This window comes from Paralichthys olivaceus, chromosome 1, assembly GCF_024713975.1.
Source record: "Paralichthys olivaceus isolate ysfri-2021 chromosome 1, ASM2471397v2, whole genome shotgun sequence".
NCBI lineage: Eukaryota > Metazoa > Chordata > Actinopteri > Pleuronectiformes > Paralichthyidae > Paralichthys > Paralichthys olivaceus.
The window spans coordinates 13,539,575-13,556,463 of NC_091093.1; the positions used below are offsets into that span (position 1 = coordinate 13,539,575).

Here is a 16,889-nt window from a genome sequence, read left to right on the forward strand (position 1 = left end):
TTTAAATGTCACCTTGCTGCTGAAGGTGACGGGGTGGCAGGCAGACATCACCTATCACTGTCAGAGATGGCAGCTCTCAGAAAAACACTCTTCCTCTCTCCCTCTGCACTCCTCCGACGGCATAGCCTGAATATTACTGCTGTATAGGGAGATGCATACAGGGGAGGAAAAGAGGGAGAGAAGAGGAGAGGACGTATATGAGAGTTGATAAGAAATGATGCACGCTAATATTCAGAGCAGCTTAAATACTCTTTCTGCACAGATCGGAAACTAGAGATTGAAGAGAGGAGGGACAGGCAGTTTGAGAAGTGTAGAGGAGAGATAAAACAGTCCAGCATTGACTGAATATATCTTGCGTGTGGAGAGAAGAGGAGTGTAAAACAAGAGTAGGTGAAGGACTGAGGAAGGGAGGAGGAGAAAACTGAAAGATGATGACAAAGAGGAAGAATAAATGACAAGTAATGTTAAAAGATGCCCTGTACGGAGAGAAGAAGAATATGAAGATAAGTACAGGTGATGAGGAACAGAATAAAAAATGTCAGCAGTGAATAATGAAAGTCTAAGTATCATTTTCCTGCGACAGTAAGATACAAAAAATTAAAATGCATCCAAAACAATAATGTGTTGCATATTTTCTTGTCTGTAGGTTTTGTCTGCTGTGGTCAGGATTACATAAACTCTTCAATCTCCCTCTGCTGCGTGGGCAAAGACGGATTTCCCACAATACACCCTGCTGGCAATGCTACAGTGACACTGCAGTGCTGTGGGTCAGAGGTCATACATCAGGGAGAAGAATGCTGCAACGGGATTGGCTATGACGCTCAACGACACATGTGTGCTGATCGACCCACACCCGGCTTGTCAATACAGGTGAATTCATGTGTGAGTCTGTCTCTGTCTCTTTCTATAGAGCATGTCTTGTATCTGTTATATATTTATTTTAGATTCTACTACATGATTGATGTTAGCTTTAAGAGCTCTTTTACGTACGGGTCTAGCAGTAACATTCATGCGTCTCCAGTGGTGGGAAGCAACGCCACTGTTAACTGACCCCTCACACGTGTATGTGTTGCTTTAACGTTTGATGGTGGGCGTGCCCGACGCTCAGGACGCACAAAATAACCAGATTTTGTGCTAACGAGCTAACGAGCAATGCAAAATGTTAATGCAATATTAAAGGGACGTACACAGCTGCGTCTGCTTCCTCTCTCCAGGCCTATTCTGACCTTTAAAGGGATAGTTCACCCAAAAGTGAAAATTCACTCATCTACTCACCACTATGCCGATGGAGGAGTGGGTGAAGTGTTTTAGGGGTAAACATGTATCCAGTACAACTAAAGTAACAGGCGACCAACAGAAAAAAACGCCTCCGTACTGCTCCTGTGGTGTCATCCAAGTGTCCGTAAGCCCCAACATTCAAATTCGACTTGAAACAAGTACATTTAGCCTAAATGTTGTCCAGAGAATGATGTCAGAGTTTTTAGTTTTTTTCTGTTGTATTTTTTTCATTTGAAGCAGATACACATCAATTGTATTAAAAATTGACGACACATTTGCATCTCATTTAGGATCAATCTGGAAACAACTCATTTTAATACTGTTTTTTAATTAATTTCAGTCAAATTTGAGTATTTCACTCTTTCAAATGACATTAATAGATTAATAGATCGGCTTCACAATGTTAGTAGTCTACATCAAAAAGACCAAGTGATTGTCTGTAGGGCATCGGTGGAATTTCTTCCTGTCTTTCTCTCGTTCTTTTTTCTCTGAAACTCACACACGTTGTCACATCAGGAGTTGGGGACTGGGCCATCCTCCATTTATCAATTGGGGTCATGTGGTGTTTGTGTGTTCCTAAGTCAGCATGAGAAAAGCACACGCGTACACACATACACGCCCAGCGGCACGCACACACACAGGGACAAAGGGTAGGAACTCTCATTAGTTCTAATGATGTCATTAAGGACAATTCATACAGCACACTCACACACACGTAGCTATGTTCACATGAGTGTGTGTGTGTTAGAAACAGAGCGACAGTGAAGAATTTTCACTTTTATTAACGACGTGTAAAATTCTGTGGTTGTTTCCGATGCGGTTTAAAAAACTATTCATTTAAAGAGAATGATGATTAAATTATCTATAAAAAAAATGTCTTTTCTCCCTTTTCTGCTCCCCTGACTTTTTTGTAAAAAAACTCACCATCTCTCCCTGCTTCCTCTCTCCAGCACCAGTGTTTGCAGGGCTCTCTGTGTCCTGTAGCCGCAGCGTCGACAGCTTACTGTGGCTCCTGTGACCTCGATCCATCCGTGGCTGCCTGCACATGGGTCCTGTCTGCGAACACGCACCCAGACACACCCACCACAGTGTACTCACCTTTCGTCAACTTCACACAGGAGACCCTCACCGCAGGCCCGTCCACAGATACAAACAGAAGTGATAACACACACAAATTGGCCGACACATACAATCATGCTCACTCAAATGTGGGATATGAGGAAAGCCTGTGTCCGTCACATGAGGAAGTGGTGTACATTGGAGATGCCAGCAGATACACCTATACAGGTAATTAGTGGGTGTGTGTGAGTGTCGTATGTTTGTGAATCTATGTGTTCAGTGGGAAAAGAGGCAGTAAATCAGGTGAATTGAATTCATATTTTAGTTTAATTCAGTTCACGCAGATGTTACCAATGATAACGTCAACCACCCCTCAAAAGAGATAATTTCCTGTCTGCTTCTTTCTTGGAAATAGACACAAAAGTCCTGATACTTGTACTGATGTGGCACTGATGTGAAAAAAGATTAAGTATTAAGTAAAGAGCTATTTTGTTATTTATGAAGCCTATACAGTAACAAGATGCTGCACATTTCTTATTTTAAAACAGGCAGCAGACTCATCTTTTGATATTACAACTCGCCTAGAACTGCTACATTGATCTCGTAGTATTATGACATAAATATCGTAATATGACGACTTAATTATCTGAAAACGACAACTTTTTCTTGTAAAATAAGGGCTTTATTTTATTAAAATTATAACCGTTGACTTGTAAAATTATGGATTTATCCTGAAAGTCTTTATACTCCAACATACTGTGTGTCTGCATGTGTATCTCTGTATGCATTTTAGTTTCAACACTTTGACCAGTATGTATTTGCATCCCTGCCTCTGACCTTTGGCTTTGCTGGAAATGTATATTCTCTGCCATAAACAATAACTAACAGAACACAGCCATCTGTGAAACACACCGCTCATAGGAATGCAGAAACCAATTCTGCATTTACTCTAAATGTGTCAGACGTTGCAATCAAGGGGCTTTAGGAACAGATGCCCTTCCACATACTCACACACACACACACACACACACTCACACACACACACACACACACACACACACACACACACACACTCACACACACAAAGGCAGCTGTTGCAGTGTACATTAATAGCTGTAACAAGGTAACTATCTCTATGCTGTACACCAGTGTATCATTAAAACTTAGAGATGGGCGCTTTAATGCCATTTCAACATTCTCTACTCTTAATCAGCCCAAAGGGAGTATAATTGTGTGTGTGTGTGTTGGTGTTTGTGTTTGTAGGCATGCATCTGATTTTTTAAGTCTGTCCACACATTTATCTGAGTAGTTTTATCTGTTTAATCAAGACTAATAGTGATTGTGGATGTCGTGTGTGTATGGGTGGCTGTGCATTTATAATTATATGTTTTTACTTACTATTCAAGGGTTCCTCTCTATGTGCAGCTTTTACAGTGTGTGTGTGTGTGTTTCGAGGGGGGGCATGGTGCGGTTAGGATAAGAGTTTCTAGGCGATGCTGTGACACCATCTGGGCAGAAGCACATAAAGCTGTCGCCACCCACCATACACCAGATGTTTCTCATGCACACACGTTCACACAGACACACACACTCATGATATCATGCTATACTTATCTAGGGGGGAAAAACCTAAGCTATTTTAAACACAAATAGCACCACATGTGCAATGAATTGTTGACACACAACTCACTTAAATCAGTTCTTAACAGACATGTTTTCAGATTTGCATGCATGCAAACACATGTGTCACTGTGCGTTTTCCTGCATCAGTTATCACAGTAGTAAATAGAAGAGTCCCAGACTGACGGTTAAAACATGGTGTCATTTACAGCAGGAGTCCCTGAACTCTCCTAAAAATAATGCTTAAATGTGCATCTGTATGTATATATGCTCCTGTACGTATACCTCACCAGAATGGCTGTTACAACCTTACAGATTGTTTTAGTCACAGGCCAACATTTATAACTACACACCAGTGACAGTGCATATATTTTGTGTACGATCACAGAACACAGAGGTGAGGAAGCTCTTTCCTGCAAGGTCCATACCACATTACATGACACATACAGTCCTCAGTAATGTTCAGTTATCCTCCAGACAAGAACTAGACAATGACAGTATTAATCACACAAAATCAGATAAAGGTGTTGGGAATGTTTATAAATGACAAAACCAATATCGCCAACCTCACTGACATATTATTATTATTATGTTGTTATTTTCTTGGATCTCATTCAGCTTTATTTTCCTTTGTTTCTCACAACTGTTCCTCTGTCTGTCGTTACTTCTGAACAGACTCTAACCTGGAGCCCTACACCACCTATGAGTATAGAGTGTGGGGCTGGAACAGCTTTGGACGAGGCTCTAGTGATGCAACAACAGTGACCACTAGTGAGGACAAACCATGGGGAGTGGTACCGCCCCGCTGGAGTTGCCCTGCTGAAAGAGATGACATCATCCAGTTGGATTGGCAAGCACCTGCCAGGCCTAATGGTGTGTATGTGTCTGCATGAACGTGTGTCCAGTGTTTGGATGTTACGCTAGTAATAAAGAATTGCTAATGAATGCGATGTAGATGCATTTCTGTTTAAATAACTTCATCGGAAGTCATTAGTTAATGGTGAAATCTTTTAAATGTTAAAATTGATAATGATTTTAAAAAAATAATTTCTTTTTCCATTTTACCAGGTGTCATCACCCATTATGTCATACTGCGGGATGGAAAAGAACGTTACCGTGGCGACGAAAACAGATTCACTGATGTTGGTGGGATCGGGCCTTTCCAAGAATATGGCTACCAGCTGAGGGTCTGTAACCGGGCTGGTTGTACTGACAGCACACAGGTAAGACTTCTGTATGTTAGTGTCAGTGCTATTATGTCACCACCAGTTTCTATCTTCCATCACAATATTAGTTGATTTGCAGTGTATGGAGCTTATTCTATGTTTACAAATTAGGTGTTCAGTAGCACGGTGGTTTTAAGGTGAGTTTCAGGGGTTGCTGGGATTTTGGACCATGAAAAGCAAATACACAGCTTCAGTAGTACACTGACTAAAGAAAAGTGTTGAATCAACTTTAAAAAATTACTTAAAGTTGCCACACACAAATGACTTTGTTCACGAGTTTGTTCAAGTTGAAATTAACAAGTTATATTAACATGATTTATACTTGTACTTACTTCATTTGTTTAGGTATGGTTGTTAAGGTGTGGTTTTGCTTTTGTCCAGCACTTCACTGTCATCATGGTTTTTGAATCTAAATGGAACCTGATATTTTGCTTTTGACTCGATTGTGAGTTCAGTAGAGCGACCTCACCATTTTTTTCTTCCATGTGTCCAGACCTTTTTCTGCAAGAAAATTAAAGCTTCATGCATCTGTCAGACCATACAAATGAAGATTGATTTAAATCAGAACAATTTATTTTCTTAAAACCCAGCTGATTATATAAAATAATCACTGAATTTGCAGTAATAGTCAACAGTGTTTTGACAGGAATCCTGTGTTAATACTAATGTGCAAACACAACGTTTCCTTTACGAAAGGAGACATTTCTTTGACTTCCTACGTCACACTGGATAAATTTAGGACAGAAACCTTGCAGTATTGGCCACTGCTCTTATCCATTGTTGGTCAGTGGCCTTTCAGCTAAATGCCCTTTTACCCTCTTGTAAAAGTCGCCTCAGATGCTGAATTCTAAACACTGTTTACATCATAATTCAGGCACACAGTTGTTGTGCAAGTGATATTTTACACATCCTAAACTTGTCTGACCTTTGTTGCTAAGAAATTATCGTGTGTGATGTTTCCACACTGTGTGCACTCTGTCCTGTTCCCGTGTCTGAACAAGTTGTTATGTAGCCTGGTTTCCGCTCTCCCCCTGTATGCGAGGCTTTGGATTTGCTGAGCCGACCTGATGTTTGTGATAGTGTCCATAATAGCTTCACACAGAACTCCCCCTGCTATCTCTCTGGCTGTAGCCGAGCTGATATCACCACAACAATTAATTTTTCCAGCTTAGAGGTGATGAAAGCTCACGTTGAAAACTGTCTTTCTGGCTCTTTTTTAAAGCTAATTTAACGTCTCATTATTTTGATGAGCACATTCTTATGTAAAGGGGGGCGGCTCTAATTGTGTCACTAGAGGGATGGATGGATGATAGAGTGAGATGCAGATATAGTTGGTTAAATTAGTTATGAGGGGTTGATAGGTAAATTGATGACAGATTAAAGTATACAATGAATGAAAGCTGGTGAGGATGATGGCATAAATAAAACATGAATGACTGAATGAAGGAAGTGCCGTATGATTAAAGGGAGAAAGAGAATTGTGTCTAAATATTCTAATATTAATATTAGGCATTCAAGGTTTCCTTATATGTTTACATAGGGATACCTTAAAGGTGCTTTGTGTCAGAATAGTGTTGAGGGTACGTAATAACTATTTTCAACACTACAGAAGCTTGTTAAGCAGTGATTATACCTGGATTACACAGTGCACAAATGACATTCTGATCAAATTAGCTAGCGACATGTGGTTAGGCTAAGAGGATCCAGTGTAGATATAAGGCTGGATCAAGCTACCAAGTATTTGCACTTTGTTTGCATGAGATTAGGCGTTAACGGCAACTAAAGATAGTTAGATCATGGTTAGACAACGATGGCACAACCTCTTACCCACTACAGGCTCAAACATGATTTTAAACTAATACTGGGCTTTTGTAGGAGGACACAACTTTTGGCATATTTTACTGTGAATTCAAAATTGTCTCTGGAATCTGCCTACCTGGAAACTTGTAACTGAGAACTACAGTACATGAGCATTCAGACCAAAAGGAGAACTCTGTATACAGCACATATCCTTGTAACGCCATACGCACTTACACCACAAGCTCAATCTTTGTCTTCCATGTTCCCTCTCGCTGCCACCCTGTCTCACACATACATACGTTCACTCAAACAAGCACACACACTCCCAGCAGAGGGTGGAATGGGAGTGAGTGAGTTGGAATTAGTTCGTACACCAGTGAAAATTGGCCAAACAGTCCCAATTATGGGATAACTTGGGCTAACCTAATACACCACTGCAATTACCTGGCATCAGCCACCTCACGCACACAGGCATAGACAAACACAGACAGGCACACACACAAACACACACCTGCTGTGACAACAGAAGGTACTGATCTAATACCGTTGGTCACTTAGAGAGGAGGGAGCAGCGATTGGTCCTCCTCTAGGTCTTCACATCCTTTTGTCCTGTTGTTTCTGTTATTTGTCTCCTGTCATTCCTCCGATCTTAATGCCAAACTCTCCACTCTTTTCTTCCTTTACCTCTCTCATCCTCACTCCATCCCATTGTTCAAACACCAGTTTCTGTTTTACAGCAATCATCATCTGGTGTCTAATATTCACCCTTCTCTCTTTTTTGTTTGTCTCTCACAATCCGTTTGTCCTCAGTCCCTCCATGTTTCTATTCCTTTTAAAAAGCTTTGATGAACAGTGTCCTGGTGAGACATGTTTTCACTATGTAGTTCTATGTTATATGAGTTAGGGCTGCGCGATATATTGAAAATCTATCGTCATCGCGATATCAACGTGCATGATAGATGTATCGCAAAAGAAGAGAAAAGACTGTGATAAATGGTGTTCCACATGCCACACATTCACACACTGGATGTCAATATATTTACCCAATCAGATGGAGCCATGCTGCCCTAGATAATCAATTAAAGACATTCAGATCATTGATGGGTCAATGAATCATTGTTTGAAGAAGAGAATAGAGGGAAAACAGAGAATTTGAAAACAGAGATTTTTCTTTTAATTTTTGCAGATCAATGCATTAAATTTATTCTAAATCTGAAGGAACCAGGTTCCACATCCACGGGTGAATTTGAAATTCATATAGCGTGCATGAGACGGACGGAGGGATGGATAACCCATAAACATAAGGCTGCCGGCATAAAGGCATAGAAATAAACTGCCATTTTTATTTTTACTTTTTAAAACATACATACTGAGTAAATTTTAAGCATCAAAATTTTACTTTTCTCTGCTATGAACGTGTTTCATCATGTCGTTATTACATATTTCAAACATTTTCTCTACCCTGTCAGATGCAGTTATATTTACATGGGCACCAATAATCTGACCCTTGACCTTATTCTGAATAAGACTCTTGTATGTCGGTGTCCCGAAATGCTGAAAAGTCCAATTACATGTTATGCGACTAAGGTCAGAATACTTATTGTTTACCATTGAAGGTAATCAGAAAAGGCTGTTTACGTGTCAGCATCTTATGTTAACATGTGTGAAGTGAGCCAGTAAAGGGAACCCAGATTACCTGGCTGCCTCCATCTCCTTAGCACCCAAATTTGAGTGTAATGTCCCTGCATCTATGTGCTGCTCAACAGTAATTTCTTGTAAGTCAGAGTGAAGTTCACCAAAGTGCTGAGAGATAAGTTTACCAAGGTGTTTTATGGCTTTTATTTTGTTCACATTTGAGCAAAAATCTTGACGGACATCTGAGTCGACAGCACTCTGATACTACACCTCTCCTACATCTTACTTATCTTCTTCTTCCCTGCCTCCTTTGCTGTTGCCTCTCCTCCACCTCTTCATGTTTGTGTGCATGTATACCTGTGTGTGCACGTATGTGTGTGTCTACTTAGTTGTAGTAGCCGTGTTCTAATTGCATAGCACTGTGCGGGACAGGTGGGGGAAGTGCTAGTGACAGTCTATTAAGGCAGGATATCCCTGTTGCCGTTAGCAGCAGATTGCCCTGTGATTCTGTGGCCTCCACATTCACCCAGCATTCGCAGGCGGCCACAGCTACGACACGAGGGATTAACAATGAGGTGGTCACTCACAACCCTGTTTGACAAAAGCTGTATTTTTTTAATATCGGCACATAGAGAATGGGGGGTGGGGGGTGCATGTTGTATTGTTATGTTTTTCTTTTTGTCGCAGCTGGTTATACTCCTGAGTGGAACCACCACAGCCATCATAATTAAAGCGTTTATTCCAGGTTGCATTGCTGAAACAGCTTTCAATAGAATCCTTTATCACGCAGAAACGCTCAAACAAAGGAGTCTGTCATTAAGGCAGGGTATCCATATCCACACCAGAATGGGTGATAGAATAGCTTTCTGCAGAGATAAACTGGAAACAACAAAGTGTTCTGACACTGATATGCTGTTCTTGGTGAAGCGAGGAACAAGATAATAGAACATCCATATGTCGGTCAAATACGAAGATCTCATGATGCTTCAATAATATGCAGTGTTGTTTATTACCTCCACTAATTTCCCAGGGAATAATTCATGGATTTTGATGAAAACTTAAGGGATGTTGAACTGGCATCTATGTGTGTGAAGTTTGGTGAAGCTTTATTGAATTAAAGGGGACTGTCGGGCCTTGGCGGAGGTATGCACTCTACTGAGTGCCATTCTAGTCTGTGCTATATGAATTGTTCTTCGTTTTGGTCAGATGTTGCTGTCTACGTTTTTGTGTTGTCCATACATTCATCTGTCTGTCAGTCCCATTCATGTGAACACAGTTTAACACCTTTTGAGAGATTCTTTTCAAATTTGGTACAAATGTTCAGTTGAGGATAAACTGAAATTTTCATCACGGTGGCCTCACAAGACATGTTTGTGGCACGATATTTAAAGTCTGCCCTTAGGAGGTTTCTTCAAATTTTAACTAGTTATCATTAGGACTCAAACATTAACTGATTACATATCAGTAGTCACAGGTCAAGGTCACAGTGAGCTCATATGAATCTGAAAAAATGATGTGGATGGAAACTTCACAGGTTGGCAGATGCATACATAATTCTAGTATTTCTTGTTAGTTAATTACACCAGCACCAGAGAAATGCCTTCTTCTGTTGTCAACAAAGTTTTTATTACCCTAGAAAGAGGAGCCCTGAATCTGGATGTAGCTTTTATTAGGTTGTGATTGAGTTAATTACATTCATAAATAACCACAGCAGAAATCCATCTGTTATCAGCCTCTTTTACATTCTGTAAAATTTCCTCGTGTTTTATTTTGTGCACGTTTTTCCCTCTGATGTATCTGTTCTCGTGTGTTTTCTGTCTATCTATGTATTTCTATGATGTGTGTGTCTGTGTGTGTTTAGGTGGTGGCAGTCACAGTCCAGGGGGTCCCAGAGGGCGTACCACCTCCGCTGGTAACAGCTTTAAGTACGTCCTCCCTCCATGTGAACTGGTCTGAACCTACTCGTCCCAATGGAGTCATACGATGGTACCATCTGAACCAGACCGGTGTTGGAACCATTGTTACACACACAGATCAACTCAGAAATTATACTGTGACTGGTAAGATACTTTTTGTATCATGAGATTACTATCTGCATACTTTTCTGTCCCTGTTTCTCCAACTCTGCCTCTCTATCCTCTGCTTTGTTATCATCATCATCATTTTTCCTTGCTCCAACTTTCTCATATTTCTCTCCTATTCTTTATTATCATCCTTCTGTTTCTCCTCTTTTACCTCCTCACCTTTTTCCTCCCACTACCCATCATCTTCTCCTCTCCTACACAATTCAACTTCTCCTCCTCTTCCTCTCTTCTTACCTGTCCAGCCCTCCCCCTTTCTCTCTATACCTTTGTCATGCATTTATTTATGTATGCTTGTCAGTGGAAGCCATCTAATGACTGAGTATGACACCAGATTCCCGTCATACTCTCTCTGGTCCAACCCCTCACACAGACACAAACACACCCACATGCACACTGAGGTGCACACATACATGTAGACTTGAGAAAGCACAAACGTGAATAAACAAACAGTACAACAAAAGCAGCTTGAGTCTCAGTGCTCTTGTAAAACACTCAGAAGTAAAGCAGGGACACAAACACAAGTGTTGTCTTGAGTTAATATAATGTAGATCTGCACACAAACATGGTGTCAGGACCGGATGATTTGTGAGTGTGGTTTTATCAGCCCTGAGGAGGAGCCGTGTTGCTGGCCCTCTGCCATCAGTGGGTGCACACACACACACACACACACACACACACACACACACACACACACACATACAGACACAAACATCTGCATGAAGCTCCGATAAACAAATGTTAGTTGTCTGAACAAAACCAGAGCAGAGAAATATCAACAGAATTTTATGACATGACCAGACTGTTTTCTAGGACCAGAATAGTCCATTTAAAAAAAACATATCACATTTCTGCATTTAACCAAGTGGTGACATCTTTTGAAGCGGAGACTCATTGGGGCCTTCACAGCTCCTCTCCGCTCGGTCTTGGACTCGGACCAGGCATCGGCTTTGCCAGTAGCCAATAGACTATTCCCATGGTGCCTGTGGTTGGCTTGCATGGTCAGGAGTTGTGTGCACACAAGCACGTGTGTTTGTATGTGTAGGCATGAGGCAAAGCAAACAATGCCAAATAGAGATGGTAATGTGCTGTAATACTGTACCAGCCCCATGTGCCAGTGTAAGCAACCAGCATGCGTGTGTGAAATTCCCCTGTACCCCAGTGAGACACTGGAGAACCCTGCATATTCAGCCAAAACCACATTCAGACTCTCTCTCCCTCTTTCTCTCTCTCTCTCACTCATTCACTCTCTCTCTCTCTGTTTCACTGTGATAAAGGATGAGAAATCAACTTAAAATGGTTAATCAAACAGATTCAGTATTAGTTCAGTTTATGTTGACTAACAGGCTTTAATTTCATTGCTGCTTGATTGAATTTTAATCGACTGTTGGCCTTTATATATTTGTTTTATTTCGTATGTTCTATGAAATGTTAAAATTGTGATTTTAGGTCATATTTCATCGTCTGTATGAAGTTTTGTACATCTTATCTTATTATTACTCAATAACCCACACGTCCCCATGCATATAGAACATATATGGACTCAATCATGTTGTTCGTATTCAGTGTTGCTGTAATGAATAACCACCAGTAAATCACAGCTGTTGAAATACACAAACTGTTCAGTAAAAAGTGAAACAGAAATCGAGGTGGGCGGAGGGAGAGTAATTTCACAAAAATGAAATAAGGAGTCACCAAAAAAAACCTTTGACAAACTGAAGGAGTGAAAGATGCATTGCTGACATAGTTTGAGGAGTGAAGGAGAAAGGGAGGAAGGAGTGGGACACATGAAAAGGTGGATGGATGTAACTAAGTGTTTTCAGTGAAATATGAACAGAAATAATTGCCGCGCTACACCCTCATCCTTAATGTTTAATACGCCATTATTCATCTTCTCTGCATCTCTGTGACGGATCTCGCCACTTTCAGAGACAGACACTCAAAGAGCTCACACACACACTCAGTCACTCAAACCACAGACGCTGGAGTAATGTGCCTTTTTTTTCTTTGCCACAAAATGTCGATCTAAGAGTGAATCACAGTGTAACTTATGTGATGTGATGAATGGTGTATCTGTAGGGCCAAAGATAGATGTATCAAGACAACTTTTATTCAGTCATGTGTATCACTCATGATATACATGATGTCAGCCTTATTATTTAAATTTATGAAGCAGAGAAGGGTAAAACAGTGCATTTAACTGGGAAGACCTGTTGCTTTAAAATGGAGGTATACAAATATAGGATTCATTGTTCCAAAATTTCAATTGAAGCACCCAAGTTATTCTGAAATTTTCGACATTTGCTGTTTTCTTTAGTCTATAACATGCAATTTTTTACATGCAATAAAAATGCAATTGTAACAGTGGAGGTGTGGAGATTTACGTAAAGAATAGTGCTTCTTACTGGTTTGCAATGTTATCATGAAAACTAAGTATGCTGCTCCCTCCATGATGCCAGAATCTAAAAATATAAAAACAAATGTTTTTGCTTCTTTTATTTCCTGTTTATCAACAGCTGGCCTCAGGAGAAGCTAGAAATAGACTCTTGTTAATGGAAGTTTTCACATTTCTGAACAGAGACACTTCACTGAAAGAATTAAGCACTACTGTACAAAGACACCCCATGTGAATCGATATTAAGTATTGCTATCATTAGCTCACAATGAATTATTGCCTGCAATTATATAGATTATGGCATTAATCATGTGTTTAATTGGTCTTTTGTAGGCTCATTATTAATTCAGAACAGCAGGGAATAGAGTATGTTCTTTTATTTATTAATGCCTTTCCCCCACAGTCCGTGCTCTGATTGGTCCATGGTATAGGTGCAGGCATGTAGACACAGGGAAAGGAGGAGAGGTGATAGAAAACAACCTTTCTTATCGTGTATTGGTTCTGAATCTGTCAGAAGTGTCAGTGCTTCACAAGGAGTTTTACCCAGTTAACAATCGCACTCTGTAGCTTCTAACTTCGATGTTTGTTTGAAATACGTTTGGATCCATGTTACTCAGCTGTGTCGAGCCTGTCAAAACTCTTTCTCCTGCTCAGGCCCCAAGTCTGCTTTACTTCTGTTGTCTTCATAAAGGAAATGGACAGAGATGTAGTCATAGAAAGACAGGAGTAAGGTTTTTTTTCTCAGGGTCAACAGATAAAAAGAGACAAAAAGACAAAGATACATATTTTAATATTTACTTAAATTTTGGATAAAATAGTGTTTTGTGTTAAAAGCAGAAATTTCTAATACAGTGATGAATTTCTATTCATTTGAAAAATCTAGCATCTCCAGATTCTGCTTTTTTTCTTTTAGAAATATATTATTAAATGAGTCAGCGTTGTTGAAACAAGAATTTAAACTCATCTGCATCTCAACTGAAAAACATAAAGAGACATATTCATACTTCTTTTGCTTTCTGACTTCATCTGTTTGTACAGTCCAATATGTTTTACCTGTGTGTGTGTGTGTGTGTGTGTGTGTGTGTGTGTGTGTGTGTGTGTGTGTGTGCATGCATGCATTGATGTGTGTGTGTGTGTGTGTGTGCATGCATGCATTGATGCGTGTGTGTGTGTGTGTGAGAACATGATCTCATTGTTCCATTCCAGACGGTCTCTGCATTAGGGAGCCACAGACAGGAAGTCAAACTCTTAATTATTTAGGAGAGGTGTTATCAAAGCTCTGTCCTAACTCTCTTTCTCTCTCCCTCTCTTTCTGTTTTTTTCTTCCATTTTCTTGCTTGGTCCTGATGCGTCTGCTCTTTCAGTTTATGGAGCCATTTAAGAAGTTGTTGTTATTGTCTCCTCTTTTCTTTCTTCGACAGAATGTCTGATCCCTCTCCCATCTTGCACTTCATTTTTTCTTTCATGGTTTCTCATCAGACTTCACATTCTTTCTCTCTCTGCTCTTATTCTCTTGCACCACATTCCTACTACATCTCCATCTTCTCTTTTACATGACCATCTCTTTCTCTCCCTCTCTGTCTGTGTGTGTATCAGGTAACTGGAATGGCACTGCGGCCTGTGCCCACCATCCTATCACATTCTCTAATGCACACAGGACTCAGCAACCTGTCAGTAAAATACTGTTTTAAATGAGTTATTTTTACTTATTTTTACTGCCCCAGAGCAACACACTCTCACACTAACACATGCATACACACTTACAAACTGTTGAGATAGAGAAGTCCACAACAATTCTACAGTATTTTGTTCTTTTCACCTGGAAACTCTTTACTTGAATGTAAGCACCAACTTTTAACTCTGTCTGTCCACCAAAGTCTCTGCCTCTCTCTCTGTCTTATACACGAACACAGACCAACCTCCGCTGTGTCCGGCTCTTGCGAGCCTGGTTTTACTCCGTGTTAGTGAGCCGCTGGCTGCTCGCATCAGAACGCCCTCCACCTGTTTTTCACTTCCCGGTGATCACTGTTAAAATGATTGAAGCTTCCTCTGTCTCTCAGTAATCAAGCACATAACAACACATGCATGGTTACACGCACATATGGGAATGAGCACACACACATGCACACATTCGCTCATCATTCAAGGTGCACGCAAGCGCACACACACACACTCACACACACCATTGTCGTCTTGGTGGTGTTTCTCCAGCAGAACAACACTGCCCTCTTCAGGAGGAGTCTCAAACATATCTGAAAACACATCAGAGGTGTTTGTGTGCGAGTTCGCCTGCATCTGCACATGCATGAGATGAGAAGTATAATTGTGCTTGGTTTAATCAACATTTAGGATGGTATAACATGGAGTGGTTGGAGAATCAGTGGATGCTTCAGAGGTTTTTTTATGGCCTGTAAGACTCAGTCTCAGACTGTGTGCTCATTTCATTGAAGGTAGAACTGATAAATCAACTTTTACAAGCATGCTCTTTGATCAGTCAGCTACACTTCCTGAGCTAAATACTGGCTGCAATTAATATAGAGATGGGTAACATTTGGTTATTTTGTTTATGCACACATTTTAATCAGCTCTGAAGCCATTGCTACATGTCTTCTTTGCCTCATAAAGTTGTCTACTAGTGGTCTGGGGTGGAAATATTACAGCACAGTTGTCAGCCCTGCTCTGAGTCTCATATGGACATACTGTCTGTATGTCTGTAAGATGTACTGAAGGGTAACTGCTTTATTCAGTGTTGCAACAAATGACATCAGTTGCAGTGTAGATATCATTTACTCTGCAAGAGTGCACACATGCATATACACACGCTTAGTTGCACAGTTAAATAGTGTAACAGAGCCTTACGCTTCCACACTAGTACTTTCGTACGGCTGGCAGATTTTCTTTATTTAACCCGAACACAGGGCAACATTGTCAGAACATTTGCACACACACACGCACATTGATCAGAGGTTGGGTTAAGCATGGCAGGCTGCAAGGCATGTTAAGCAGGCTAAGCAGTAGAAAGAGACGTGAGGAAGCCGTGTTGAAGCACTCTGCTGTGCATTAGTGGTGTGTGTGTGGGTCTGTCCCCTTTTGACACACATTTCAGACTAAAGGCAGTTAAAGGGAGATAGTTTGTCTTCATTTAATGACAAAAAAATAAATAAACTTTTATTCAAAGAAAGAAAAAGTGTGTTTGTGCATGTGTGTGTAAACACGAGTGTGCATGTGTCTGTGCATGTGTGTGTATGTTCGCTGCCGTCAACACAGGATGGGTACTGACACATCTAAGCCACAGCAGCTGAGTCACACAGTAGGTGTCCCTGTCTGTCTTTCAACCTCCAAATACACACAGCTGGAAATAGCAATAGATTATTTATTTTAATAGCAAAATTATATTTAATTAATTTTTACAAGTGGTAATTTTTCGCCGCTAAATTAAAGGCATTGTACTTTTATGTAATCCTTCCATGAATCATGTGGTAGTTAAGATTCCCCCACTGCCCTTCGATACTGAACATACAAAGGTAGAGCCATTAAATAAAAGACATTTCTCTTTTATTCAAAAATAATTTCCAGTATTTTTAAGCCTTTAGTAATTATTTTTATAAATTAAAATTCTATATAATCCATCAGAAATCATTGATGATATAAAATATGGATTCCCTAACCTAGAATAGTGCAGATAAAGCAGAAATAAAGAATCGTATTATGCAGTGCCAGAGACAGTTTTTGCAGTCATCCTTTTTGAAATAGACGTTTTACTCCCTTCATTTTCCTTTGAATTTGATTTGTAAG

At 40.3% G+C, this 16,889-nt stretch overlaps 1 protein-coding gene across 2 annotated transcripts in view; it reads left to right on the top strand.

The window, feature by feature from the left end:
* Positions 1–16,889, top strand: part of ush2a (Usher syndrome 2A (autosomal recessive, mild)) — a 191,314-nt gene that overhangs the window by 134,673 nt on the left and 39,752 nt on the right. For both annotated transcript variants that reach the window (XM_069522155.1, XM_020080329.2), the window contains exons 63-67: positions 647–870; positions 2,229–2,565; positions 4,633–4,830; positions 5,026–5,180; positions 10,480–10,678. In XM_069522155.1, coding sequence (XP_069378256.1) covers positions 647–870; positions 2,229–2,565; positions 4,633–4,830; positions 5,026–5,180; positions 10,480–10,678 — 1,113 coding nt within the window. The remainder of the gene's footprint in view (positions 1–646; positions 871–2,228; positions 2,566–4,632; positions 4,831–5,025; positions 5,181–10,479; positions 10,679–16,889) is intronic.